The sequence below is a fragment of the Lissotriton vulgaris genome, chromosome 2_1 (genome assembly GCF_964263255.1).
Source record: "Lissotriton vulgaris chromosome 2_1, aLisVul1.2, whole genome shotgun sequence".
In the NCBI taxonomy this organism is placed as follows: Eukaryota; Metazoa; Chordata; class Amphibia; order Caudata; family Salamandridae; genus Lissotriton; species Lissotriton vulgaris.
Window position 1 is genome coordinate 1,650,393,395 of NC_141687.1, and position 27,732 is coordinate 1,650,421,126.

The 27,732-nt window shown below is 46.3% G+C and overlaps 1 protein-coding gene across 1 annotated transcript in view; it reads left to right on the plus strand.

The window, feature by feature from the left end:
- The window catches only part of LOC147733017 (transcription elongation factor A protein 3-like), a 292,384-nt gene that overhangs the window by 50,826 nt on the left and 213,826 nt on the right, over positions 1-27,732 (plus strand). Inside the window, exon 2 of the mRNA XM_086957573.1 lies at positions 18,133-18,195. Within this exon, the coding sequence (XP_086813699.1) occupies positions 18,133-18,195 (63 nt within the window). The remainder of the gene's footprint in view (positions 1-18,132; positions 18,196-27,732) is intronic.

Sequence of the window (27,732 nt, forward strand, 5' to 3'; positions counted from 1 at the left end):
GGGCTCTGTGTGTGTGTTTATGTACATGCGTGGTTGACTAAACAGTTGTTGTACCTCGGCACTCTGATATTAGTTTTACATAGAAGCAAATGCTTCTAAGGGAGATAGTTCCCTGTCCTGACCTTCTTACAGAATCACGACTTATTAGCGATCAAAGATACACATCCAATATTTGACTGTATATAGAAAACATCCAAAACATGAGATATCTTTACTGTTTTAATATCAAATTTTGCACAATTGTTATTTATATAATGCCATATTGTTAATACATGTTACAAAACTCGTCGTTAGGGGTTCTTCTATACATATATCCCAGAGAAAAACACAACAGGCAGCCGACACGTGTTTCGTTACTGGAAAGTAACTTCCTCAAGGCTTTTGTGTGTTTCCTAGTTAAGTACGTCATATACAGCTTTTGAAATTTCAAAGACAAGGGATTGATGAGCCTCGATTTAAGGGTTGAGTTGCCTCTCAATCCTATCGGTCAACTTGCTATTCTTCAAACATCGTAGAGGTGTGATCCTTATCCAACAGTTTCGCTCAGCTGTGTATAGCGTATGTTGTCCACAGCCAATTAATATGAGGCCCAAAACGAGATTAGATGGACCTGTATTTAAAATTCTGGGAATGCGGCAGCATGGAAATATCGTTTCTCAATGTCAAAATGTTTTGTCATTCTATGTGCAAATCCAAACGCACATTGTCAGTAATAGCGTCTCAATAAATGAGTTCTCAAAAGGAATGCTGGGAACCCTGATATGTTCCTGAGCAATGCCGATGGGAAGTCTTAAACGTTAAGAGAAGAGCTTTGATATGCTCTTAAAAAGCCGCTGCATATACGTGTGTGGTTGGTTGGTCTCCGGCCCCATGACTCCGAGGAGTTTACAGACCTCTCCCTGGTCCGTGGGTCAGACTCTCTGCCCACACCGGTGCTGGGTCCGCGCGTTTTTGAAGAGCTCCTCCCGGTTCTGCGGAACTCCGGTGCTGAGCTGTTTGTTGACACACGGGGGTTGATTGCCGGCCCCATCTCCCACTCCCAGGAAACAGATTGACTCGCACAGAAGATGAACCGCTCTGTACAGCTGAGACCCGGAGAAGAAAAGCAGAGAAAAAAAATGAGCGACACAAAGTGTCCACCCTCCTTCGGCCGCCTCCATTGTCCCTAGCCCATCCCGCAGACGTAGACAGCAGACACCAGCTCCGCAAAGAACGTCCGGCCCTGCATCTGCTCGTGGCACCCACCCCGTTTGTCAGAGTCCAAACAAAAAAAGCCATTCGCTGGGTATTATCCGCCAGCACCGTCTCCCAGATCCCTTTTTGTGGGCCCTGATATGTGTGCTAAATGAAGTCTTAATTGAATCACTTTTACATTAAAAATCAATGTTAATCAGGCGGAAGAAGTAAATAAAAGTTCCCGCCGCGCCTTTACTCTGTGCTGCACTTCTTGTTTTGCAAAGAAATGACATAAAAGCTGGCATAAGGAGAGTTGAGCGCAGTACCCCAAAGGGAAAGACAGGGAGGGCACATGGGTTGGAACACGCTACCTACACCAAGGGGCAAAACGTACGGAAATAAAGGGCCGAAAGGCAAAGCACCCCCCCCTGGTAGTGGCAGACTCACCCTCTTCCTACTCCACAGCATAAGATACCCACCCTAGCATGCGCATATCTCACTCAGAGGTGCCCCTCACTCGAAGCATAAAAGCACCAGCGAGGCTGTGGACTTTGAGGTGGTGTCGGCACAGAAGCATTTTGCAGGCAGACCTCGCAAACACTCGTATGCAGGCCATCGAGTGCGGGACAGACTGCCAGCCGCGGCCCGTGGAGGGAGTTCCGCGGGGCAGACAGGCGGAGCGGGGGAGGGGCAGGGTGGGGGCTGGTAAACACCAGAATATGGATGATTGCAGGTAAGTAAACAATTAAATTAAATAAACGAATTTCGTTGCGCGGAAAAAGGCAGGGGAACAGGGAGAACAGTAATAGGAAATAGGGCCTGAAAGAGAATTAGAAGTCAGGGGGTGTTTATGGTGAGAGGAGTCGCGGCCTAACAATGAGTTAGAAATTGAGATGGCAGGCAGATTAATCAGCCTGGCAGGGAGTTAGAAATGGAAGGAACAGAGAGGTCTTAGCTCCACAGTGAGTTAGAACTCCCCGCTTTTTAAAGAGCGGTGAAAATGGTAGAGGGTCTCTAAAATAGCGGCGAGGCCAGAAAAGCTTAATTAGTAGTAACTTCCAAGAGGCGTTGTGTACGTAATTATTTGCACTATTTGGGTGCCTCTCTGTGAGTTTTCTTTTATTGCATCCAGACATATAAAGAACAACGAACATAGGACTAAAGCAAGATAGACCTATTTGCTTTGCCAATGCCTGTTAGAAGTATCAGCTAACTGATTAGCCGCAATTATTTTGTAGTGAATAATTATTGGAAAATGTTTCAATTCTGAAAATGTGAGACTGAATTAGACATTGTTGTGACTGGAATGTGAACTACATGGTGTTCAATAATGTTCCCCTGCCCTGAGTGCCTGACTGCGTGTATCTGGTATCTTTGGTTTTATAAATATTTACCCTCGCCTCACACTAATGTAGTGTGCTTGCAGAGCCCTAGGCATGTCCCTTGACATAAGTGCCTGTAGAGAGAAGGAAAGACTCTCCCAACCCTACAATAGGAGTGACTGTCTAGGAGGTACAACCCCGGCCCGATGGGTCTACACTATCTGTGCCCAGCAGTGTTGACGGACTGCAGTCTCATGCAATTTCTGGTTGGAATAGTGAAGATATGGCATGGCCTAGCTGGTATGCCCGATTATGTCAGAAGTGATGCCGCCTGAGCTACTTTGCCAAGAGATCAAGTGCAAAATGACCTGAGCTGCTGTGCCAAGTGATTGAGTGTGGAGTGACCTTAGTACTGTGATAAGTAACTGAGTGTATCATGACCTGAACCGCTGCGCCAAGTGATTTAGTGTGACAGGACTACGTACACTGTACCAAATAAATACCAGACATGGGACTTGAGCAGTGGGCATCCCACCCACCTGGTTAGGCTCACCCATGACCTCATCTGCTGCAAGGACCCAGCCAATCCATGGATCCACCTCTGGGCCTGCACAGTCAGGTGGGGCCGCAACACAGTCAGGACCATAGAGCCCAGCACCCTCCTCAGAAGCATTCAACCACTAAGCAGTTGCTGATGCGACTGTGAGTAGGGTCCAACCAGGATGTTTGGCTCACGTGCAGCCCCAGAAGCGTGGGAGCAGCGAAGTCAGCATGAACTAGGGCAGCTGCCATGACTCTGCCCGATCAGCAACCTTGTAAATGTTTTTCAACTGTACATAGACTCTTATTAAGAGGTTTGGGGTAAAACTGAACCTGAGCTAATTTTTGCCTGACCTGCCAGGAGCTTGGGGATGATCCATCAAGTAGTGGCTGGCAGGGAACAGGGGTGGTGGGGCAAAATATAAATTTAAAATAACCACTTACCTTCTCAGGACTGCAGTCTCTTCTCAGCATGGCTTCCTGACAATCCACGGAAGCAGGAAGCATACAGGCTCCCCATAGCCAATCACAACGCTGCAATGCAGTGTTGTGATTGGTCTAAGCACCGGTGCTCAGACGGGGACAATGAGCCTGTGCATGTTACCCACCAGGCTGTGCATTGCAGCCTGGTGGGGAAATGAAAAGTGTGCATGACTGTTTGACTGGCCCAAGACGGACGGCCAAACCATCATGCGAACTTAAGTGTATGAACCACGCCTCTCCCTGTGGCACCAATCCCACCCTGCCCTAACCCAGCCCTGTTGCTCCGAAAAAGAAATTGAGAATAAAAATGCTATTATAATGTTCTTTTTCCTTTTTCCTGTTCTGAGAAGGTATACAACGTTTACAACGGAATTGTTACAACGCACTACCATTAGAACGCAGGCATTACCACGCATACCATTACAACGCATTGCGCTGGGGGGCGCTCTAGGATAGGGAATAAGTATAATTTTATATCCAACACCTTCCCTAGTGTCCACGGGGACTGGAGTTGGAATATAAAATGATACTTACCACTATCCAGCACCTCTAAGCGCTATGCGTTGTAACGGTATTCGTTGTAAATACCGCGTTGTAAAGGTATGCGTGGTAACAGTATGCGTTGTCACGTCATACATCCTTCTGAGAACAGCGGAGTGACGCTCCTCCGCCATTGCATTGGAGACTCCCCTGTCATTGTTGAGAAACTGATTATTTATACCTGCAAAGTTCAGGACATTAATTTACAGCTTGGTAGGGGCCAGTCTGAAAGTCGGTTTTAAATTACTGCCAGGTATAGTGCCTTTAAATGGGGATCGATCAACTTCACATTAAGCCCTGGAAGTCACTACGGAATGAGAGACACACGTGACCCTAAAATGGAGTCCACAAAGAAGTGGTTATCTTTGCTCATTCTCCTACCTCTAAAGTTTCTTCAGCCACTTCCTGTAGCGCCTGCTTTGCTAAACAACAGATCATCCCAGTGTGACCAAACTTAACAAAAGAGCTACTGAAACCCCGAAGGAAGTAGTGCGTTCCAAACAAATGGATTTGTCCCTACGAACAACTGAACAGTGATGGGAAAGTTCCTCGGGAAAGAGGGACACAAAACAGACAGGGCCAGCTCTTCATCAAGAAGAAAAACAATCGGGTGAAATGAGAAAAGAGAACCACCTTATCTTCAAACAAGTGAAGATAGGGTGACTGCTATAACAAAGCATTTAACGCCCACTTTACTTGTGGGAGATATCGTTCACGAGACATTGAACCTTAGTTTAAAGGAATTCCAATAGAACAAAAGACAATGGTGCAAATGTGGCTACATGCGAAGACATCAATACTAAAGGTATTGCCAATTTTTGTCTCCTGGTAAGATGGGAGAATTGACAATAATCCTCGGATAGCAAATGCTATGCAGAGGACAGGCAGCCAGTGGAATAACTATGAATGAATCTGCACACGGAGTCAAAAAAAAGAACAAACTGTGGCATACACAGGAGGGCAGTGCCAGCCATGCCCAGGAGGAATACATTCTTCTAAAAGATGCAAGAAGTAAACAGCGCATGGTGATTCACATAAGACCTTATTACAGTTAGGTGCCATTCCTAATGAATTGCTAAACCCACTTCCCATGAACAACCTAGATGCTGGAGCTGCTCTCACTCAACCTTCAAAGGTAAAGATGCAAAGGAAAATCGGGAGAAGATGAAGTCATAATGAAGATAGCAGTATTGGAAGTACCCATGAAGGACACAGGGCAAGTTTCAGGAGGTACCAGCTCTTTCTCTGCCACACAGGTTCCAAGAACACCAACTCCACCCAATCCTGTTGGACCTTCATCGGGACTCAGGGCTTAGTTGTAACCATACAGGAGGCCCTGTTTCCAAGGGAATGCCAGAGCATCCAAGCCTTTGGCTTGGGGGCAAGGAGTCACCGCGAGATGACTGAGAGTGAGGCATACCCCAGAGAGACTAAAAGATCTATTAGCCTAGCAGGCGCCAATCTGATCTACAGTAACACCCTCTGACTGGGAGAGAAACAAATGGACAGCAGATGGAAACTGAAGGCTGAGCTGGTTGGCATCCCATTCTCCATTCCTGGAAGATAGACTGCCAACAAAGAGAGAAAATCTGACCCTCTCCCAACTGGAAATTTCTTAGCCACCAAGGACAAAAACTTGAACTGGGTCTGCCCTTGACAGGTGATGTAAGCCATTGATTCCCTCTCGTCCATTCTGATAAGGAGACGATGACCGTCAGATGAGAGGAAAAGAACAGCAGGGCTCTTGGAAGCACCCTCAACTCCTTCCAGTTGGAAGAATTTTGAGGTTTAGATGGGGTCAGGTGATTTTGTGCAGCCAGTCCCTCCAATTTGCCTCCCCACCCCACATTACTGTCAACTGTGGTCAGCACCTTGTGAACTAAAGGAAGCAAAGAGACCCATGGAAGAATATCTCCCTACTTATCCACCAAGAGATAGACTCTGTCAAAGAAGCCAAGACATTCAGCTTTATTTCGTACTCCTCAGACACCGGGGACCTGGGGTAATAGTCTACGTCACCTGCAGTCTCAGCCAATCCTTGATTGTTGCTCAGTTTTCCTGCAAAAGAGAGGACAGATGGATCTGCATTCTGGTCATCCTGTCTTTGAGCAGATTAATCATCCAGTAATCTGTCCAGAACCATGTCTTGATGAAGGTCAGGCCAGGCATACTTGGCCGGCATCCTTCAAGGTCTGTGAAAAAGATAAGATCACAATCAGCCCTTTCTCCAGTATAAACACAAATCCCCCTGGAATGCAAAAAAACCTTAGGTGAGAAACCCTGAGGCCCGATATCAGTCCAAAACATAATACCTGAATTAGTAATGCTAATATCCCACCCAGAATCACAGGAAGCATTCACAACTGCAGTGAATTGGCTCATTGTAGTAAGTGCCCGGGAGATCTTGGGGTACCAAAAAGTATTCTTGATAAACCAAAGATAGGATGGACTGCAGACTCATCATTTTCAAAGGCAGGTGAAGAAACAATTGATTGCTGTTCATTAGATCCAAAATGGACAAATGTTTTTGTTGGTCTTGCCTACAAGGATGAGGATGGAATGTACACCCTGTTAACCTGCCATGCATGGCAAAGGTTGAGTTGCATTCTGCCTAAGAGAGTACAACCCCTTTCAGAGGGGAGTATGGAAAGGGCATAGTGCAGAAAAAAATCTGAGTGGTCGCACTTCAGACAGTCCACCGACTCCACCACCTGAAAAACCAACGACCTGACCTTCCTCTGGCTGCTAGAACATGCACAACCCTAGTGACTACTGAAAATTCCAAATGGACAGGTGGATGAGGCAGAAAGTCATTCTTTTGCAGGGGTGGGTGCGGTGACGGCAGCTGCAGGGACTTTAGGCCAGACTCTATGTTGAAACCCCCTTAACATTGGCCCTGCCAAGACGGGGCTGTCAGGACTGCTGATGATAGTGATGATGGCCATGACCAAAGGTTTGAGGATACAGGGAAGAATGGCCCCTGCATTACAGGTGGGAGGGTGGTGGTGGTGGATGTCACGGGGCAAGCAACAACTGGGGGATGGAAGAAGACACAAAAAGTGTGCTTACGACAACGAGCAAGCAGCAGTGCGGGAGGGGGAGGAGGATGGGGAAGCAACAATGATTGAGCATGCAATGATGGGCAAGCAACGACATAGGAGGAAAGAGGGGGTAAACAACAATGGACAAGCAAAAACATGGGAGAGGGTATGGGGAACAATCAACAACAACAATGACAGGGAAAGAAGAAAAATAAGTACCTCAATCCTACCGTGAGCAGCGGAAGGACACAATTCGAAAAAAGCAATCAGCATTTTGTTCCATGCTTCATGGAAGGGAGAAACAAATGCAGAGAATGTAACACTGGGACACACTGACCAATCAGGAGCCAGAAAATAAGAGATACAGTGAAGCCAACAGATGGCAGCCAATGACCAGTTTCCAAGCCCCTTTTAAACACAAAATGTCTTGCAAGCAATACCTAAAAAGATAAACAGTTACCTGAGAGGAACTACTGGAACCGGGACCATAATAATACCATCTCTCTGAAGCAGACAAACTAAAACAGGAAAGACTGATGAATAAGTGAAGTTATAGGCAGGAGGAGAGGAACAAAAAAGAAAGGAACAAAAAAGGGAGAAGGCAAGTGAACTGCATATTTCTAGAGTGAGGACTCCACCTTAAATGGCTGGATGGGGGAAGAAAGCAGGCGAGTTGGTAATGAATGTGATACTACAGTTGAAAGTATTTCATGTGAGTCTGTTTGGTCTAGACTACCTGCCCGATTTGCAGTGAGTCTGTCTGTGTTGCTATATAGCACGGTTCCGGCTCATCTTGCTGTTTTAATTTTTCTCATTCACTCCCACACATTCTCAACACTTTAGAACAGCTCGGTGGGTGGAATTCTCAATTTCTGCAACAGGGCACGCTCACAGTTTTTATTTTTATTTTTTGTTCTCACCAGTGTGACATTATTTTACCCTCCAGCACTGTAAGTGTCCTGTGTATGAAATATATTGGATAAAAACTATTTGCAGTGTAGGTATGTTTAACCGAGTGTTATTGTTTCTTTTAATACATGGACTCTCCTGCTGCACTGTATGCACAAGTGGGAAACTATCTGTAAACACGGGGGAGTGATAGCTCAATGAGCTTCAGGATTGTCACTTGAATAAAGCAGTAAGTAGCAGGTCACAAGTTGTTTTTTTGTTGTTGCAGTTTTTTAGGCATGGGGAGATGACGTGATTTGCCAGGAATCACACGATGCTGAGGTGATGCTGAGACATGAGCCTTGTTCCAAAGTGTCCTGACTGCTAAGATTTCTTCTCTCCAGAAGGACACTACAAAATTCAATAATATATTTAGGGCATGAGTCGGGGATACACGCAGGTACACAGCGTCCACCCACTATTTTAACAGGGTGGACACCTGTTAAGAAGTTGGGACCCACAGAAATATGTTGAACTTGACCCAGTGTAATTTTGAGACACCGGCACGTTTTTCAGCTCCTGCACGTTGTCTGCTTTCGATTCCCAGTAGCAATGTGCAGGCAGCGAGGTGGCTTTTTTTCTTTCACCTCTGCTGGACACCGATAAAGACAGAAGTTAAGGGGCCATGGTTTTGATCGAGTATGGGACTGGAGGCGGCCTGGAACCTTGCAAATGCACTTGCAAGGAAACCAATGCACACAGATTGTTATTTCTTCACAGGTGTTTAAGAGATGCATGATTTTTACTTTGTTGTATATAAGTGCATGCACTGTAAGAAAGTCAGATGGCTAGGTCTCATCAGTATTTACAAAATAACAATTTAAATAGCACTATTTTGTTTCTTTTATAGTGCTATTCATCCCAATGCAGAATGCTAGAGCACTTTACATAATATACACATTATCCATTCCAAATAAATCATGTAAGTGTGTAAATAAATGTACAATATGTGTTACATGAGACAGTCATGGTTACAAGGTGTAGGAGTCAAATACCCTTCATAGCCCACTGTGGTCTACTAGAAGGATTACAATTTATTAACTGCAACTAACAAAAGGATCTCTGTGTTCAAAGCAGTAATCCACTTACCTATCTACATAAATACAAATCTGTGATCTGCATGTTAACTGATATGCTTTGAAGGAGTTAACATTTAAAAAAAAACATATTTTATTGCATTTTTAGTTGGCATATGTTGTAACATACACCTATCAGAGCATCACTTCCAGTGATGCCACGTGGAGTGTCACGTGTTGTGACGTCATGTGTTTTGATAGGGCATGTTATGATGTCACTTACATACTGCTTGACTTGGTCAGTCCTCCCACTTCTTTTTTGGGACTTGTGCCCTGGATCTCTTACTTTGCAGCACGGGGGGATAAAAAAGGATGCTGATGGGTGTGTGAGTGCAACATCCTCGGGAGGGGGTGTGGGGGGGAGGGGGGTGGGGGGGTTTGGGGTCAGGCGCCAAGGGTGACGAGTTGCTCTCAAGTACCAAACATTTAAGAAGCGACTTCATTTCAAGCTAGCTAAATGCATTTTAATGGAAAGTTCTCTTTGAAGCAGCTTCTTTATCAGGGGATTCTCACAGCTTCGAAGGTTGAAAACGAACGCAGTAGAGGTGGGGGAGCCATTAGGTGGAGAAGTGTGGCTCAATGATTGGAGCGGCAGACCCTGATGCAGAGGTCTAACCCGGGACCAGGGTTCAATTCCCCGCCTCGGCGGGTCTTGGGCTCAAAAATTCCACGGACCTGATAATTCTCGCCTCGGTGCCTATTCCAATCATGGAGTCCCACTCTGCAACTCTGGGCAATAGCTTGATTAATCTCCACAATGGCCCCCACAACGCTAAGGATGCCTGGCCTCCACCTTGGGGGTGCCCAGGAGTGGACGCCTCACAGGGAAAGCCAGGATGGGTTCCACAGCGGTATTTGTACAAGCGCCTTGAGACACTTGCGGGTGAGTAGTGCGCTATACAAGTATCAATTTACATTAGATTAACAGGGAGAGCCGAGCCAGAGCATAGCCAAGGCTCTAGCTGGACTCCAAGAGCTCCAGCAAGAGCTGAGCACTGAAAAAGGTTGGCATCTAAATCATGCAACAAACGTCATGTATGATAATCTCTTTAACATTAAAAAAAGGTATTGCTTTAATATGCAGAAGCGTTTCACCTTAATACATGAGGGAATTTTTGCACAGTGCACACCCTAAACTCACATATTGGAAAGTTCTCTTATATGTGATCTCAAAGAAAAACAAGGCTATGAAAAATAATATATTTGCCTAGGATGAGATAATTTGGTCAACCGTGGAAGCCGGGAGTGGTTTTCTGGTTTCACTTTATGCAATTTACCATCTAGATGGCCACCTCTTTAAATGTAAATTGATACTTGTATAGCGCACTACTCACCCGCAAGGGTCTCAAGGCACTGTACGAATACCGCTGTGGAAACCCATCCTGGCTTTCCCTGTGAGGTGTCCACTCCTGGGCACCCCCAAGGTGGAGGCAAGGCATCCTTAGCGTTGTGGGGGCCGTTGTGGAGATTAAGCAAGCTATTGCCCAGAGTTGCAGAGTGGGACTCCATGATTGGAATAGGCACCGAGGCAAGAATTATCAGGTCTGTGGAATTTTGAGGCCAAGACCTGCCGAGGCGGGGAATTGAACCCTGGTCCCGTACAAGATCTCTGCATCAAGGTTTGCCGCTCTAATCATTGAGCCACACTTCTCCACTCTTTGTCTCCTTTTTAACCCCAAAGGTTTATGCATTGTTTTGAATTCATGACACATGATGGTAGAGCGTGGGGACAGGCAGAAGCCACATTAAAGCTAGACTCGTTTTGTGCTCGTGGGTTTAAGAGGACCTCGAACTGAGCCACAGCCAGACCTCTGGCTCAAGCCTTACGTGACTCGCCCATGCCCTCAATGACCCTTTGTACAGAGTAAGCATTACCAAGCGCTAAGGCCCTAATTATGTTTGGTCTACTTATTTAGACCATTAGAATTATGGGTACAGCGGGAATACTGCTGCCCAGTGGTATTCCATCTGAAGATTTTGCCTGATGAAGCTGGCATAGCCTCCGAGTGAAATAGCGGGGAACAAGATGCAGAAATCAGCACAGTACGTTAGATTACTATATGTTATTTCCCAAAAGTATGTAATTCTCATTTGCTGATACAAAAACTACCATCCACCCCCAAAGAGAAAAGGATGGCGCACAAAACACATAGAGACACATCAGATTCCTTACAAAATATAGGTGGGATAAATAACCATCTGCCATATGTTATACGACTATTGCAAGTCTCCAAGCGGTTTGCTAACCATATTGCTCTCTTGATAATTGTCTCATGATAAGGCCCACTTGTCCTTCTTGTGCTTATGCCCTCTCACTCATGTCTAATTAATGCACACCCATGAAGCTGGATCTGGTGGCTTAGTGGACTAATGTGTCCACTGTAGGGGCCTGTGTTCGACCTCATAGTCAGAGTTTAAAATTTCAATGGGTCCACTCAGCCTTTCATCCTTCTGAGGTCGATAAAATGAGTACCATTGAATTTGGTACCAATAAACATTTGTTATTTAGCGCCAAGATGCCCTTCTGGGTGAACCGCGCTTTACAAATATACGTTATGTTATCTCTCACTAATATCCATTTATTAATCTCATGACAGTATTTTAGCTCTTATTAATGCCTACTCACTTTTCTCGTGACATTTTCCGCTTGTTCAGCTCAGCTCTTGTTGATATCTGGACGTTTCCGTTCTTAACGAATGCACGTAATGAATTCGAAATTTGAAAGGAGGGTAAAACATAAAGGCAACTTAGGTTTTGTAACTCTTGAATTTGTTTTGAGGGTAGTTAATTTTTTTACACCTTGTATAAGGACTTGATCACTACACGCGCCTCTCGCTATACTCATTTCTTCTCCTATGCATTAATCCGCTTTTTTCTGTCCTGCTTTTGCTTTGCTTCTTGTTCTCCTTTCATTCTCTTATGCTTCGCTTTCCAGGCCTATTTAATCCACGCCTCACTGCCCTTTCAGGTCAGGGCTGCTTGTGAGAGCTTTTCGCTGGTATGTTTCCTGCCACTCAGTAATATACATTGGGTTATTCAAATTCAAGTTTTTGATCATTGATTTCACTGTATTCCAAGAACCATATTTATGGCCAAGTCACGCAGTGCAGCGCACCAAGTCACCTAGCTGCGCTGGTGCGCTGCACTGTGCTGCTTATCAGGAAAAGGGCAGGTATGTGCTGTTTCTAAGTCAAAAAGATTAATTTCTGCCTTTCTCCTGCATTGGCGCCCTTTTGGCTGCTTAGTGCCAACACATGCACCCTTGCACCATCGTTATAAGGACGATTATTTTAGTGCAGGAAAGGACACCCGCCTGCACAAAAACAATCCCCTGAGGCATTTTCCTCCTTCTATGTGCGCTGCAGAATTCATCACGCATAGAAAGAGTAACAAATGAGGAGGAACGTATTTCTCCTCGTTACGCTTCACCTGGGTAGGCGTACGTTTTTGGAGCATTACCTGGTCTACCACTATTGGTAAATCTTGGAATGCTTCAAAATCCTTGGATGTTGTGTGGGAATACCCACACAATGACCAGGGACATGACTGCCCGGCGCAGAGTAATGCAACGTATCGATTTGCTCTGCGTTGCATAACGCGCGATTTAAAAAGCCACCCAGGGCCATGCAAGGTGGCCTTGCCTCTGATTCATATATCTAATTTTTTCTTTGCATTGTGGTGCAGGGACATGTAAATATGCCCCCAGCTTTGGAGACAGTTGAAGACCTATTTGACCCAAATAATTACTGAAATAGAGGGGTAGGGCATGTCATGCTTGGGTCACTGTCAGATTAATTGTCTCTGTCCTCTGATTGGTGGGTAGCACCTAGAAGCATGTGTCTCCAGTGTTGTCAGTCCGTACCCTCTCTATGCATTTCTGTTCTGGCAGTGTCTGCTGGTTTTCACTACACCTTTTATTCCAAAAAGCTTATTATTCCTGCACCCCCACACTTCCCCTTGCTTGTAATGCATGTTTTTAGGTCTCGCCTAGCGTTGCAGCGCGTATGCGCTGCATGCTCTGCGAGGCATCTTGTAATCGAGGAGATTTCAAAAGCGCTCGTCATCGTTCATGCTAAACACTGGCTTTTGATTGTAAATGAGGCTTCTTAGTCCCTCCTTTTTACCGCCCTGTCTCCTTCTGGGACGGCCCATCCGTACTGGATCTTTTGCATGCACCGTTCTACTGTCTCCTTTAATTAGTCGGTTGGAACTATGTTTTTGCAGTCGCCTTTGGCAAGGGCGCCGCATGTTCATTTTTGCATCGCTCTTTCTGTTAAAGTGAAAGCACGATGCACTTCTGTTTTCAGCCGATCCTCGTTCACTTTGCACATGCATGTGTTTTCAGCTGATTCTCGTTAGTTGCTTGCAAACGAGTCAGCTAAAAATACAAGCACTTGCATAATGAACAAAGATCGGCTGTAAACACAAGCGCTTGTTTAAAAACTGCTTTCTACACAAATCTGGTTTAATATGCCCACTAAATTGTATGCCTTGCAGATAGAATGCAAGTTAGTCGGCATATTAAAAAAGATTTGCGAAGAAAGCAGTTTCAATCAACTGCTTGTGTTTTTAGCCGATCCTCATTTACTTTGGCAGTTTTATAGTGCAAACTCGACCCAAAGCTGTCAGAGCGCTTTACAGGCACTCACAGGGAGATTAAGTGATTTGCCGTGTGAGATTCTTGCTCAAAAGGGAACTTTTATTTTCTCAATTAATGTAAACGATCATGGCAAAGCAGTGCTGTGGGTTGGATTAGCTCCACCTGCACAGGTGCGAGCAATTCCTGCTAAAATAGTATGCCTTCCGAAGCAGTGCTTCATTTTATTTTACAACCAAACGAGGACTTCTATGGCTGAAAGACATCCCTGCACACAAACAAAGGCCTACTCTGGGATATGCTCACGAAGGCTTCACTAGCTGGAAACGGACTCTCATACCTGCCCGTATCAGTATTTAAAGGCATACTTTTATCCATAGAAGCAACAAGGCAGATCGCCTTCTATACAATTTCTCTGTAGATCCATTACTAATGCCAGAGATGCCATCCCTGCCCACATTGTACCTCAATTTGCTTTCTCTAAGAGTAGTTCCTTTTCTTCCTGCTGTTTTATTGTTGTGTTCATTTCTATAGTCAGGCTCCCTTGAATTATGCCGCAGTAGAGTGCTAAATTATCCTACAAGAAAAGGCAAAACATGTGACATAATGTGACACATTTTAACAGTATTACTTTATTATTTTGTCCTTTTTACACATTACACATGTTAATACAGTCTGGGCAACAATTTCACATCACTAGTACTAGCTAGTGTAACAAACACATACAGAAATAGGCAACTGAATACCCAATTAACCTTTGCTAGGGGCCCTCCACTGCATGCAAACAGATGCTGCTATGGTTTTATTAACTTTAGAACTGTTTGAGCTACAAACAATGTTTTTTTAATAACTCAAGATTATGCAGCAGATAATATATTTTGTGGCAAATCCATAATTATGTGAAAAACTCTGCAGCCATACAATCACATAATTTCAGTGCCTCCTGTGAGCTGAGTTCCCTTTAGGTATCTGGCTGTGTTCAGATTGTGGAAGGATGATAATGTTGACACATTCATATTAAGACCTATGGAACTGAAGCCAGTGTGCCTGTCAGTGGTTAAAAATCTTGTGGCTTCAAGAGCATATAATTCCATAGTTACTTTTTTTTACAGCCATCATATTACTCTTGTCTCTCCCCATCCCCCTCATAACCTATTTCCTATTTTCTGGGTCTCCAGCGGCTCAAGGTCATAAATAGAAATAGCGCTATGCAAATATCATCACTCCTCTATATACAGAAAACAAAATTAAAAAACATTGCCATTTCTAACACCAAGACTAACTTTCGCAAATGCGATATCTATTGCATTGCAAACGCTTGTTGTTGTGAGAGGTCGTTTCCCTAGCAAGAAATAAAGTCAGCCGTTATCCTGGAGGAGGGGGCAGAGCTCTGCCGGACAGATGCAGCCTGCCCTCCCATTCATCAGACTTTATTACTGCCACCAGCAGGTGGGTCTGTAAGAAGGAAGCGGAGGGGCATGGGCGATAGCCTATATATATATATCATCTATACAGCCTAAATATATCACCTTACAGCTACTCCGCCACCGCAGATGTAGCTCAGATTTCTGCGAAAAGCCTGTTAGCGCCTCCTATCCACTTTCTTTGTGTATTACACAAACAAGTGTGTGTGTGTGTCTGTATGTGAGAGAAAGTGTGTGTGTGTGTATGCGTGTGAGAGAAAGAGTGTGTGTGTGTGAGAGAGAGAGATAGAGTCAGAGAGAGAGAGAGAGAGAGAGAAAGAGAGAGAGAGAGAGAGAGAGAGAGAGAGAGAGAGGAAACATGCACCATTTTATTCAGTACCAATGTGCACTGCCTGTTTTAATTTGCGGAAACAAACACACGTTTTTTAATATGATGTTTTGTTCAGTTATGGATTAGAAAGCACACTGTTTTACGAAAGAATGGCAGATTGTGCGTTGCTTAGAAGATAACGAAAAACAATAGCAGCAAAGGAAGTGAAAGCTCATTGTTCAGTCACTGATGGAAAGGACTGGACTTTGTATATTCAGTGATAAATTAAGTGGACTAGTTTGACTCTAATAAAAAGGAATCTGTACTGTTTTACGGAAACAATGTGCCGTTTTATGCAGTCTTTGAAAGGAAGATGCACGGTTTTACTGAGGAATGGAGAGGAACTGACATTGTTTTATACAGTAATGGAAATTAATGTGCACTACTTTATTCAGTAATGGGAAGGAATGGAAAGACACACGATTTTATACAGTAATGGGGATTAATGCTCACTGTTTTATTCAGTAGTAGAAAGGAATTTGGATCGGTACAGTTTTTAACAAAAATAATGTACACTGTTTTTTTTTATTTATTATAGAAATTACTGTGCAGAGAGGAGTCAGCATTATTGTATACCTCTGTCTCTGCCTGATAAAACAGTTTAAAATTGAAAGATATTCCATCATTTAATTACATTTTCAGGGCGGGGGTTGCTAGAATCCCCCTTAACCTTCACTCACCAACAAAACAGCTTCTTAGAAAGGATTGTGCTTGCTCTAGTGATACCTACGTGGTGACAGCAACCATCTGCACAAAGACACAAGCGGGTATATTTTGAGGTGTTGGCATTTTTAACTCGCTGAACTGTGCCAATATCTGCCAACTTTCTTTGTGCTGTATCTAGAGGGACTGCCTTGGGCACGACAGGTGGCCCAGGGCGTATTGTCTCTCTTTTGGATATCTTGAACGAGGTAGTCAAGGGGCAAAGTCATCCAAAGTATGAAGACAAGTGGAGACTGTGTGATGTCATTAGTGACATCACTTGGTGACTTCCCCTCGAATTATTGCAGAGCCTTAAGGGTCGTGATGGAGCCTCGTCTGAGGAAGGGAGAGAGTCAAAACGTCCTTTACAGAACATATACTGTACGTTTGAGAGCTATGTACAGGGTGAGCAAGTCATGTGACTGGCTGGGACAACCAATCAGAAGCAGGAAACGGGCTGCAGAAACAAGACATAGAGATGTTCTAAGAGCACAGAACACCTCATCCAGGAAGCAGGTCCTGGAGGCAGTACTGGTCCAGCATGGGATCAGCTGCCCCTCCAGCTTACCAGTACGGGCAAAATGATTCAGAAAAGGGGGTGGTGATGGACAGAGTATCTGAATTAAGCAGAACACTCCTACCCAGTCCAAAGATCAGGGCTTGATCCATCACCGTTTTTTAGCTCACTGCACCATCCCAGCTCAGAACCTGGCTACATGCAAATTAGTCTGTCCCTGGCCCAGTGCATCATGGGAACAGGGCAGACCAAACTACCAAGCCAATTCTTATACTGGGAAGGAAACAAGCTTCCGGGGACCGGTTTCTGGCATTTCAGCCGTCTTCGGCCCGGCTTGCTTGAATCCTGATGGTGCAGTGAGCAAGGGACTCACATCTGAGTATACCCTTCCACGCTTAGTACGGGCAGACATTTTACTGTTAGACCGCCCTTTGTCTATGTGTGAATATGCATGTGCTTTATATTTTCATGAGTCTGAATCCTTATAATCATTGAGGAGTAAAGTTTAAAATCTGTGAGAGGTTTTTGAGAGACTGCTTTGTGAGTTGCGCGTGGCAGGGACTGTATCGTTTCATAGCCTTGGCAGATTAGATCTTCGTGGGTGTGCTAGTGAGGCTGGTAGACGGGTGATCTCTGGCACCCTACCCCTTGGAATCCACCATTATTCAAATTCCCTTTTTTAGGTAAAGCCTAGAGCCACTACGGATGCGCTGCTCTGCGTGACCTATTGTAGATGAATGGGGAATAGAAGCCTCCGCCCACTCTCCACCCATATTTGCCATTGGCTTGTGTCAGTGTCCATCCTAAAATCTAGCTTCTGATTCTTCAATAGGCTTGTTAGTCCCTCCTTAGTACCGCCTCCGCTACATTTGTCACTTCCCATGGTGACTTGCCCCTTTACTTCGGTTGTGACATGGTACGTGTTATTTAGACTGTGAGCACTATTTTCTTTAATGAGGTTCGCCTACTGCAGGCACAACATGCTTTGGTGCCTGGTTTACTCCCTCCTGTTGTCGTGCCTTCTTTTCCCCTCCACGCCCTCCCTCCTGTTGTCTGTGTTTCTCCTCTCCTCCCGCCCGCCCTCCCATTGTCTGTGTCTTCTCGTCCCTCCACCCGCCTGGCCGTTGTTCTTGCCTTATGCCCCTCACCCCCGACTGCCCTCCCTCCCATTGTCCCTGATGCCTACCATTTGCAATGCAATTGGTTTCGGGTAAATGCGAGACCTATTGCATTGCAAAGGCTTGTTCTAAATTTCTCTCACTTTGTTTGCTCTTCATCTTCTCCATTTGCCTTGCAATGCCTCAAATGCTTCTGCTCTTCTTTCTCCGATTTCTTCAGACACTCTCTATCTTCCTCCAAACTTCCTCCTCTTTTCATGCCTCTCTCTGCTTTGCAGGAAGGAGCCCTGGATTTGCTGAAGGAGCTTAGCCGGCAGCACATGACTGTGGAGCTGCTTCAGGTGAGGATTCAACTGAGAAGTGGTGAGTAGCAGCCACTGAACCAGTCGTTAATTTGGAAAAAAATACTACTGGGGTTCTCCTCAGGAGGCCACTACAGCTTGCACCAGTCCATTGCTCCTGTCAGCGCCGTCTATGACAGAACCAGCACAACTACTAACCATGAACCCCTACAAGTGTGACAATTTGGACTATTCTAGGCCCCTAAATGTGTAGGAATAGATTGGAAGGCAGCTAATAGCCATTTTAAAGTATGTTGAATTAATAGCCAACTGTTGTGCTCATGTCTAAAATTACACAAAAAGTGCCACCATGTGGTGGACTGTTATAAGCGCCACTGTTGACAATTAACTGCTGGTGCTGAGCACCAGAAACCACTGGCTCAAATTAAGCACTGCCCTGACCCTTTCGAAGCACAGGTAACATAATTACATCTCTGCTTGTAACCCATGGCGTCACCCACTATTTTCATAGGGTGGACGCCACCTGCCAAAAAGTTGGGCCCCACTGAAAATATGCTGTATTCGTCCTGGTGTAACATGCAAACACTGGGACACTTTCAGCAGCGCCTGCACATTGTCTGCTTTGAATCCGCAACAACGTGCAGGCGGGGAGGGGGCTTTCTCAGTTCAGACTTCTGCTGGGCCCATAGCAAAGGCCGAATCTGAGGGGTCATCAGGCGTCCTTTTGTTGGCGTCTCCTTGTTGGGAGCAGTCAGGAGCCTCAAAACTAGATGCAAATGCAGCAGAGGGGAAACAAAGGCTCACACCTTGTTAGCACTTCACACATACTTAAGAGAGGCAGCGTTTCACTTTGTTCGGTCCCTGTTTACAAGATATGCATTCACTGTAAGAATGCTAGATGTGTTGGACTTCCCCTGTATTTACACAAAATAAATGTAATTTATATAATGCTTACTGCCCCTGAGGAGGCGTTGAAATAATCTAAATACCACTATTTTTTCTTTTAAAGCACTACGGGTAGAGGACGTTTACGCAGACAAAAGACAACATGGTTTTATGAGTAGCTTACAGAAGTGTGAATCTTCTGCCTAAATCCGGAGGGTTTCCCTATAGACTCGAAATGTGGTCCAATGTACTCATGATAGACACGTTAAACATATATGCTTAAGATCTGATGTCACTTCTTATGATGCCACTTCCTGTGATGTCACGTGCTGTGATATTACGTGCCGTGATATCACACACCGTGATGTCATGCGCCATGCTGCCACTTGCATTCTGATAAACTAGGTTAGTCCCCCCACTTCTTTTTTAGGACTTGTGCCCTGATGGAGGCTCTGGTCTTTCAATTTAAGGTAGCCCCCTCCTCCAGTGGCATGGCAAGAGAGACAAGGGTCTCTTTTTGGTAATCTGTGATGAGCCACTATCTTGACTATGCCTTTGTGCCACTGATGCAGTCAAGTATGAGTTGACTGAGCCTCGTGGGGGCACGCGCCTCGTGCTGCTAATATCCAGCCACTGACAATAGAGCCTTCTCAGGAATTGTCTCGAGAATTTGGAACTCCCTCCCCCTTGAAACGAGACTGAACCCCTTTAAGAAAGAAGTGAAATTGTTACTTATGAACACATTTCTGACTTAGGTTCTTTCCGAGCCTATCAGTTCTCGTCAACTTCTCTCTTGACTACTGATCGCTTGTTGTACAATTATTTTTACCTATCTGTTTTAACACTGAGGTGAGACCACCCATATCGGGTTAGCTGTCATATACTGTACTGTTTCTCATCTATGATAAGATTGTTTTATTTTGTATGTCTCTGCTCTTCAAATGTTTGTAAAGCACTGTGATACCCGATGGGGTCATGTTTGTGCCTTAAACAACTCTTCAAATTAATATAATAAATAAATTAGGAATGAGTATGTGGATGACTTTGATGAGAGGCGCCCACAACCATGCCCTTGTCCAGTTGAAGCTAATAGGGTGAGCAATGAGAGGACAACCTAACATTGAGCCTTAGAAGAAGCACTCCACGTGAGCATGAGTATGAAGAAATGGGTGAAGAAAGCCCTCTCCGCTGCCTTATTTATTTATTTATTCAATTTATAAAGCGCACTGTCACCTTGCAGGCATCCTGGCGCTAAAGTAGCTCAAGTGAGAATGAGTCAGGGGCAGGGTCCGGCGACTAGGTCCTGGGGAACAGCCAGGGTTTTACCCTTTTTCTGAAGGGAAGGAGCTCCCTTGACCCAGCTACTCCAGGTGGCGGTGGCCTGGGTGACTTGTGTGAATTGCTCTCTTATGCTTCCTCTGTAAAGCAGCAGCAGGCAGGGATTGTGCTAAGCACTTGTATGAGAAGTGCCTCTGGTGCTGCCTTTATAGCACTAGTGCTAGCAGGGCCGGACTGGAAACCAAAACCGGCCCTGGCAAAGTGCTCGGACGCCCCCGGGGGTTGGGGGTGCCCCCGATCTCTTTGCCAGGGCCGGTTTTCGGCCGATTTTGTTGCAGGGCAGCTGCAAAAAAGGCCCTGTAACAAAATCGGCCCCCAGGGGCCCAAAACCAGCCCACACCCGTGCGGCGCACCGGGGTATTGCCTAGTGCCTCCTACGGCCAGTCCGGCCCTGAGTGCTAGCAAGGGTAAGTTGTGGGCTGGGTCGTACTGGCCTTTTGGACAATCAGACACTGCCTGATGGGCTGGTCTGACAGGTCTCTGTGAGGGTGTTTTTTTTGGGCTGTTTGTGGCCTCTTTTATGGTCTACTGGTCGGTTTTTATTCTTAATTTCCCTGACACTCATAGAAACATTGTCTGCAGTAAGTGCACCTTCCAAGCATTGCATAGCACTTATTCAGCTTGTGTTTATAAGTTCGAAATTACCCCAACTCGCAAACATGAGCACCTTTAGTTTTTCTATGTTTGCTAATTGGAGCCACTTTTAATTTGGTGCTGGGCCTATTTTATGTCCAAGTCCGACACTGCGTTGTATCACCTGTTTTCAAACCACTACCTGCAGGGTTGAGGAGCTTGATTTTCATGGAGGCAGACCATGATCTTTCCATAGGGCAAGTGCAAATGAGGATGAGGTGGAGTCAGGTGAGCCTTGAGGGTGGGCGGCCGCAAGACTATATTTTTTGTAAATGATTTTTATAACTTTTGACAGAGTAACATCATTAGCATCTGCATGACGATGAAAGCCAACATTGACATGGCAAAATGACAATAATTTAAATGGTGTTGGCGGGATGCCAGGGAAAACTCAAATAGTACTCCATCTTGTTAGCCGTGCCGCGGCACCGTACTGCGATACAAAAGGGGATGATGGACGGAGCGTTTGAGCAAATCAAACACTCACCCCCAGTCAACGGATCTGGGTTTAATCCATCACCATTTTTTAGCTCACTCAGCCACCCCAGTTCAGACATGGCCATATGCAAAGCAGTCTGACCCTATGCCTCATGGGAACAGTCCAACCCGAACTGCCAAGCCATGTCTTCCCTGGACCGGAAACAAGCATCCTGGGACCGGTTTCGGATTCATAATCCTCATCAGCCAGGCTATCTTGAATCCAGTGGCCAAGTGAGCAAGGGACTCACGTCTGAGCATACCCTGCCAACTTAGGGCGAACAAAGCGATACAAAAGGGTATGATGGACGGAGCGTTTGGGCAAATAAAACACTCACCCCCAGTCAACTGATCTGGATTTAATCCATCACCATTATTTAGCTCACTCAGCCACCCCAGTTCAGACATGGCCATATGCAAATCAGTCTGACCCTATGCCTCATGGGAACAGTCCAGCCCGAACTGCCAAGCCATGTCTTCCCTAGACCGGAAACAAGCATCATGGGACCGGTTTCGGATTCATAATCCTCATCAGCCAGACTTTCTTGAATCCAGTGGCCAAGTGAGCAAGGGACTCACGTCTGAGAATACCCTGCCAATTTAGGGCGAACAAAGCGATACAAAAGGGGATGATGGACGGAGCGTATGAGCAAATCAAACACTCACCCCCAGTCAACTGATCTGGGTTTAATCCATCACCATTCTTTAGCTCACTCAGCCACCCCAGTTCAGACATGGCCATATGCAAATCAGTCTGATCCTATGCCTCATGGGAACAGTTCAGCCCGAACTGCCAAGCCATGTCTTCCCTGGACCGGAAACAAGCATCCTGGGACCGGTTTCGGATTCATAATCCTCATCAGCCAGGCTATCTTGAATCCAGTGGCCAAGTGAGCAAGGGACTGCAGCATAGAACATTTACAAACAGTCAAATAGGTCAGGAGAACCAAAGGGAAATCCCCCATTGTTACACAGAGCAATTTCTCCATTAAATTGTATTTGAGTAACAAAATAAAATAACTTGAACAAGAGGAACAAAAGGAAGAAGAAAAAATCGATCTCTATGTGTTGATGCAGGCCTGAGTGTGCCTGTCAGTGTGGTATTTCAGTGGGTAACATGTAGCTGATTGGGTGTGGTGGTCCGATAGTGGGAAATGTGCCATGGGTAGGGGGGAGGGGGAAGAGGAGGAAAAGATGGGCAAAGAACAAGGAGAAGGGTGTAGGGGGCCAGGACACCCGATAGTCGAGGGGTATATATGTATGGGTTGGCGTGGGTCCCGTGAGCCTGAAGAAGCCATGGGTCCTATTCTATTGAATAGGTCTAAAAAAGAGGGCGTAAAGTGGAGAGTTTGGCCTCAATCACTATCAGGTAATTCTGTAAGTCGCAGGGGCGCTGTTGCATGCCCTGCGGTCACTAGCTCGTTCATGTGTTCCGACACTAGCTCTCTGCGGAGATCAAGCATCCACAAGTATATGTTAGGACCCAGTGTCGCCTTCCATGCCATGGCTATTTTACGTTTGGCGAGGCCCCAAGGCAATATCTAAAAATGTATCCAGGCCTTTACGGGATGAGCTGCGTTTCGTGATGCCCAATAGGAAATGAATAGACTCCACCTCCACCTGGGTGCCCACCGTATCCTTGAGTGCTGTGGCTGCATCAGTCCAGAATGTTTGAATACCCGTACAGGTCCATACCATGTGTGTGAATGTGGCTCCCGGGTACCGACACCTGGGGCATATGTTGACGGTAGCACGGTACAGGCATGTCAACCTTTGGGGTGTGAGATACGTATGGTGGAAGTAATTACATTGATTATACTTCAGGCTGGTGTTGGTCGAGATAGTTTTTGGGTGATTAAGACATTGCAGCCACTGCTTATCAGAGAGGGTGGTGGACAGCTTGGCATCCCAGTACTTGTGAAGTGTCGACAGTGCGGGTGGGTCGCTAGTCTAAAAGATGTGTAAATGACTGTTACGGCATGTCTACCCCGACCGCGCGTGAGCAGTGTTTGTAGCAGGTGTGACGTGGAAGGTTTTGCTCGGTCGTTATCCCATGCTCTCAAGGAGTGGCGTGTAAGCAGAGCCTGTAGCAAGAAGGAGCCCTTTAGTACCTCATAGGCGTCTACTAGCTCCTCGAATGTTAGTAATTGTGATTCTACATACATATCTCCCTATGTTTCTAACCCCCTCTCCTTCCAGAGCCCCAATTCTGGGCATCCATGATAGGTGAACGTAACAGGAAGTATCTCCAGAAGCAGGCCCGGGGCATATGATGCAGTTGGTCCTTGGCCATCATGTATCTGGACCAGCTCCTTCTAGCCACTGCCATTAAGATGTTACCTTGGTGTTTCTGGGTCAGAGTAGTTGAGCCTGACATCCATTCCAGCAATACTGAGGGATCCCAAGACAGGGTCACCGTCGCCAGCTCGGTGAGATTGCTCTTAGCTAGCCACCGCATTGGCCACTGCAATTGTGCTGCGGCATAATATCGCTCATAATTTGTGGGGCCTAAGTTACCATCAGATAGCGGCAGGTACAATTTATGGATAGCCACCCTGGCCCTTGAGTTCCTACATATCAGGGAAACTAGAAAGGATTCCAGCTCCTGAAAAAGTTTCCGGGTGCAGGAGGTGTGTAGAAGAAGTACAAAAGGTGCGGTAGGACCAGCATCTTAGGCCACCCTTCCCATGGGATACAACAAGAGGCCCAGCTAGAGACTTTGGTGGCCTCTAGTTATGGCCCGACCTTGGTTGCCGTCAATAGTATCTGCCTCCAAATGGTAGACCTGGATCCCCAGGTATTTAAAAGCATGAAACGCCCATGCCAACGGTGTCTCCAGTGCCGCCCGTCTCTGGGCCGGCGACATGGGTGTCATCGGAAACACCACCGATTTAGACCAGTTGACTGGGAGGCTGGAGACCTGTGCGTGTTCATTTAAGAGGTGCATAATCAATTTCAGTACCTCAGTCCGGCTGCGCAGATAGATTAACGATGTCTCGATGTCTAAAGATGCTATCAAGGACATCTCCGCCTCACCCCTTGCCCACACCAACAGAGCAAACAGACGGCGATTCAGGCCAGTGTTTCACCCCAGTCTGAAGCCATTCTGGTCCTCATGGACCAATAAGGGGACTGCTGTTAACCTATTTGCCAGAGGATCTTGCAATCGATGTTCGACATCGACAAAGGGCGATATGAGGCATTCGGAGAGGGCCTGGCTTCGGCAGGATCACTAGCATCGCCTCCCTCAGAGTGGGCAGCAGCGCGTCCTTTTCAAAGGCTTCGGCATACATACTGGCTAACCTAGGTGTTAGTTGTGCGGCGTAGGTGGAATAAAACTCCCACGGACAGCCGTCTGTTCCTGGCATCTTGCCAGACACCAGCTGTCCGATAGTGTCCGTGGACTCATCTACCACGATGGGGTCTTCTAGGGAATCATAGTGTGCTGGCATAATCTTAGGGAGTTGTATCTATGTAAGGAAGTCCTGGACGGAAGTAGGGTCATGCATGGCTGGGGAGCATATAGCGCTGTGTAATATTCATAAAATGACTGATTAATGGCTTCCTGCGTGTTCACAAGAGTCCCAGCAGAGGTATGTATGGAGGTGATGGGGGTTGGGAAGTATTAGATCTCAATAGCTACGGGAGCAGTGTGCCTGCCTTGTCACCCTCCTTGTGTCTGCTTGCCAGATATGTCTTGTAGAGTAGTGCACAGAGGTCATTCATTGCGCTCTTGTATGCCAGGCGGGCCTGGGTTAGGGAAGGGCCAACCCGGGGGTCAGTGGGAATGTTTTACTCGCATCTTTGTATTTCTGACTCATGAGTGTGGAGCCAAGCGGTCAGTGTTTTTCTGGCGCCATATATGGTTTTGATGGCGTGTCCACGAAGAACAGCCTTAAAGGCGTCCCTTTCCACCCTGGCTGACGATGCAGGACCTGCATTTGTCGAGAAATATGAATCAATAGAGTCCAAAAGGGTGGCATGGTAGGATGTGTCAGCGAGCACGCACACGGCAGTCACCAGGTCGCGATCTCAGGTTGCTGCATGCCCCAGGACAAACTCAATTGTAGCGGGGTATAATCAGAAAGTGCATGCGTCAAATAGTCAGCCTGCTGTATACTTTGTAGGGCATTGTCCAAGCAGAATTTGATATCTATCCATAATGAGAGTAAGTATGCTTCAGGGGATTTTGCTGCACCATATGTCATGCACCTGCATGTTTGACACCCACTCCGTCATATGTTGTGCCAGCTTGATGGATTGTGCACCTGGAAGGGAAGGGCGGGAGCAATCCAGGTCAAGATCTTGTACCCCATTAAAATCACCGAGCCAGTACATGGGGCCATGGGATTTGTGACTAAGGATGGCGTGAGTGTTTGCAGGAAGGTAGACTGGCCTGAGTTCGGAGCATACAGAGACACCAATGCCAATGGCTATCCATTCAGAAGTCCTTCCATGGTGACAAAGCGGCCCTGCATGTCTACTCTTGAGTGTGTAATCTTCAATGGGGTCCCCGTTGCCACCCAAATAAGAGCACCTCTGGCATACCCCGAGTACGTAGTGCCCAGGATCATGCTCCTCCAGAGCTTAAGGAGTGATGCAAGTGTTTGTGAGGTGAGATGTGTTTCTTGTAACAGCGCAAACATGATCCCATGACTGCATAAATATTGATATACTTTGTGGTGTTTAGCACATCCCGCCAAGCCCCTCACAATCCAGGTTAACAAAACATAGTCTCCAGCCGCCATTGACCTAATAGTGAAAGGAGAATCCAGTGTAAAACAGGCCTCAAGCTTCCAGTACCCACCGCACCACAGCCCACCCCCCACACATAGTATTAAAAATATACACCAACCCACACTCCCCACTGTAAACATAGAGAAAAAGAGATAGATATGTTATAAAAGATTTCCCAACTTCCTACCCCGGGCCTGCTTGCCAACGGGCAATTGGCCATTCGGCCTAAAATGCGGGTTAAATAGGCAACAAAATATAACATACATATAAGAACCGGTAGAGTGCTATATCAGCTACTTATCACTCATTGGGGAACCGGTAGACAGTGTCTTTGCCGCCTCCAATGACTCAGCCTGGCGCTAAGCATAACATGGTCACAAAAAGGCTCTTTGTTGAGCAAAATTTCACTAAGAACTGTCTGAAGAGACAAAGGTTTCAGAGGCAGTTTAATAAATTGTGGGTCTGCAATTTCATCTGAGTGTGCAGATTGTTCAGTTTCTGTAGTGAAAGCCGTCGTAGGGTTCTGGAATGTTCAGCCCAGTGTGTCTGTGGTTTGTGGGGTGGGGGCCGGGCCGCCCCCGACAAGCCTCAAGCTGCAAGGCTTAGATGGGCAGTATCTGATCCATAGTCGTGTCCGAGTCTGAGTCAAGTCTTGGAGAGGTTGCAAGACTGCCTATGTGCTCCGCCATTTTGATGGCCTGTGCCCATTCCTGGGCTGACTGTGCCTTTGTTGGACAACGTATCCGACCTCTGTCACAGTCCCTTCAGGCCTCCACTAGTGTCCAGGACTGGGGAGAATACGTCGGTAGTGTGGGGGGCCCATGCGCACGGCCTTGCTGGTCAATCCAGGTCCGCGTCTCCTCAGGTGTATTACAGAATACTGTGCCCTCCTGATGGCGAATGCTAAGACGTGCCAGGTATTGCAGGGAGCATTGTATGTTGTGGTCTCTCAGGCATTTCTTGACCTCCAGGTAGGAGGATCGGCGGCGCTGTACTGAAAGAATATAGTCCGGATAAATGTGGACTGTAGCGTTGCCCACCTGCCAAGGGCAGTTTCTAACAAGAGGGGGGGGGAAGGAAGCAGGTCTCTTATTAAATGCCCCACACACCCAGCAAGGTGTCATGCTTCATTATTGGGCTGTGCTCCTCGTCGGGCCGGCGCTGCAAGGCCCGACGGGCTCCCGCGAAGGGGCTCTTTGCCGGAGATCTTTTAAGAGACAGCTGTTAGGTGCATGAGGGTGAGTGGTCGGTGTAGTGAATGAGTGAGAGTGGTGGTTTAAAATAGGTATAGCACTGCCCTGAGGGAATTAATTTTAAATCTCGGGGTGTGCTACCCTAATTAAAATGTGTGAGCCCTGTATGGAGTAACAATGATCCACAGGGTCTTGTATATGTGCGTGGTTGACATGTTTCTTGCCTGCTGCCCCTAGCGGATCACTCGGCAATTCTTCAGGACCAATATCTACAGGAGTGAGTGCTCAAGAACTCTAACACTACTACAAAAGC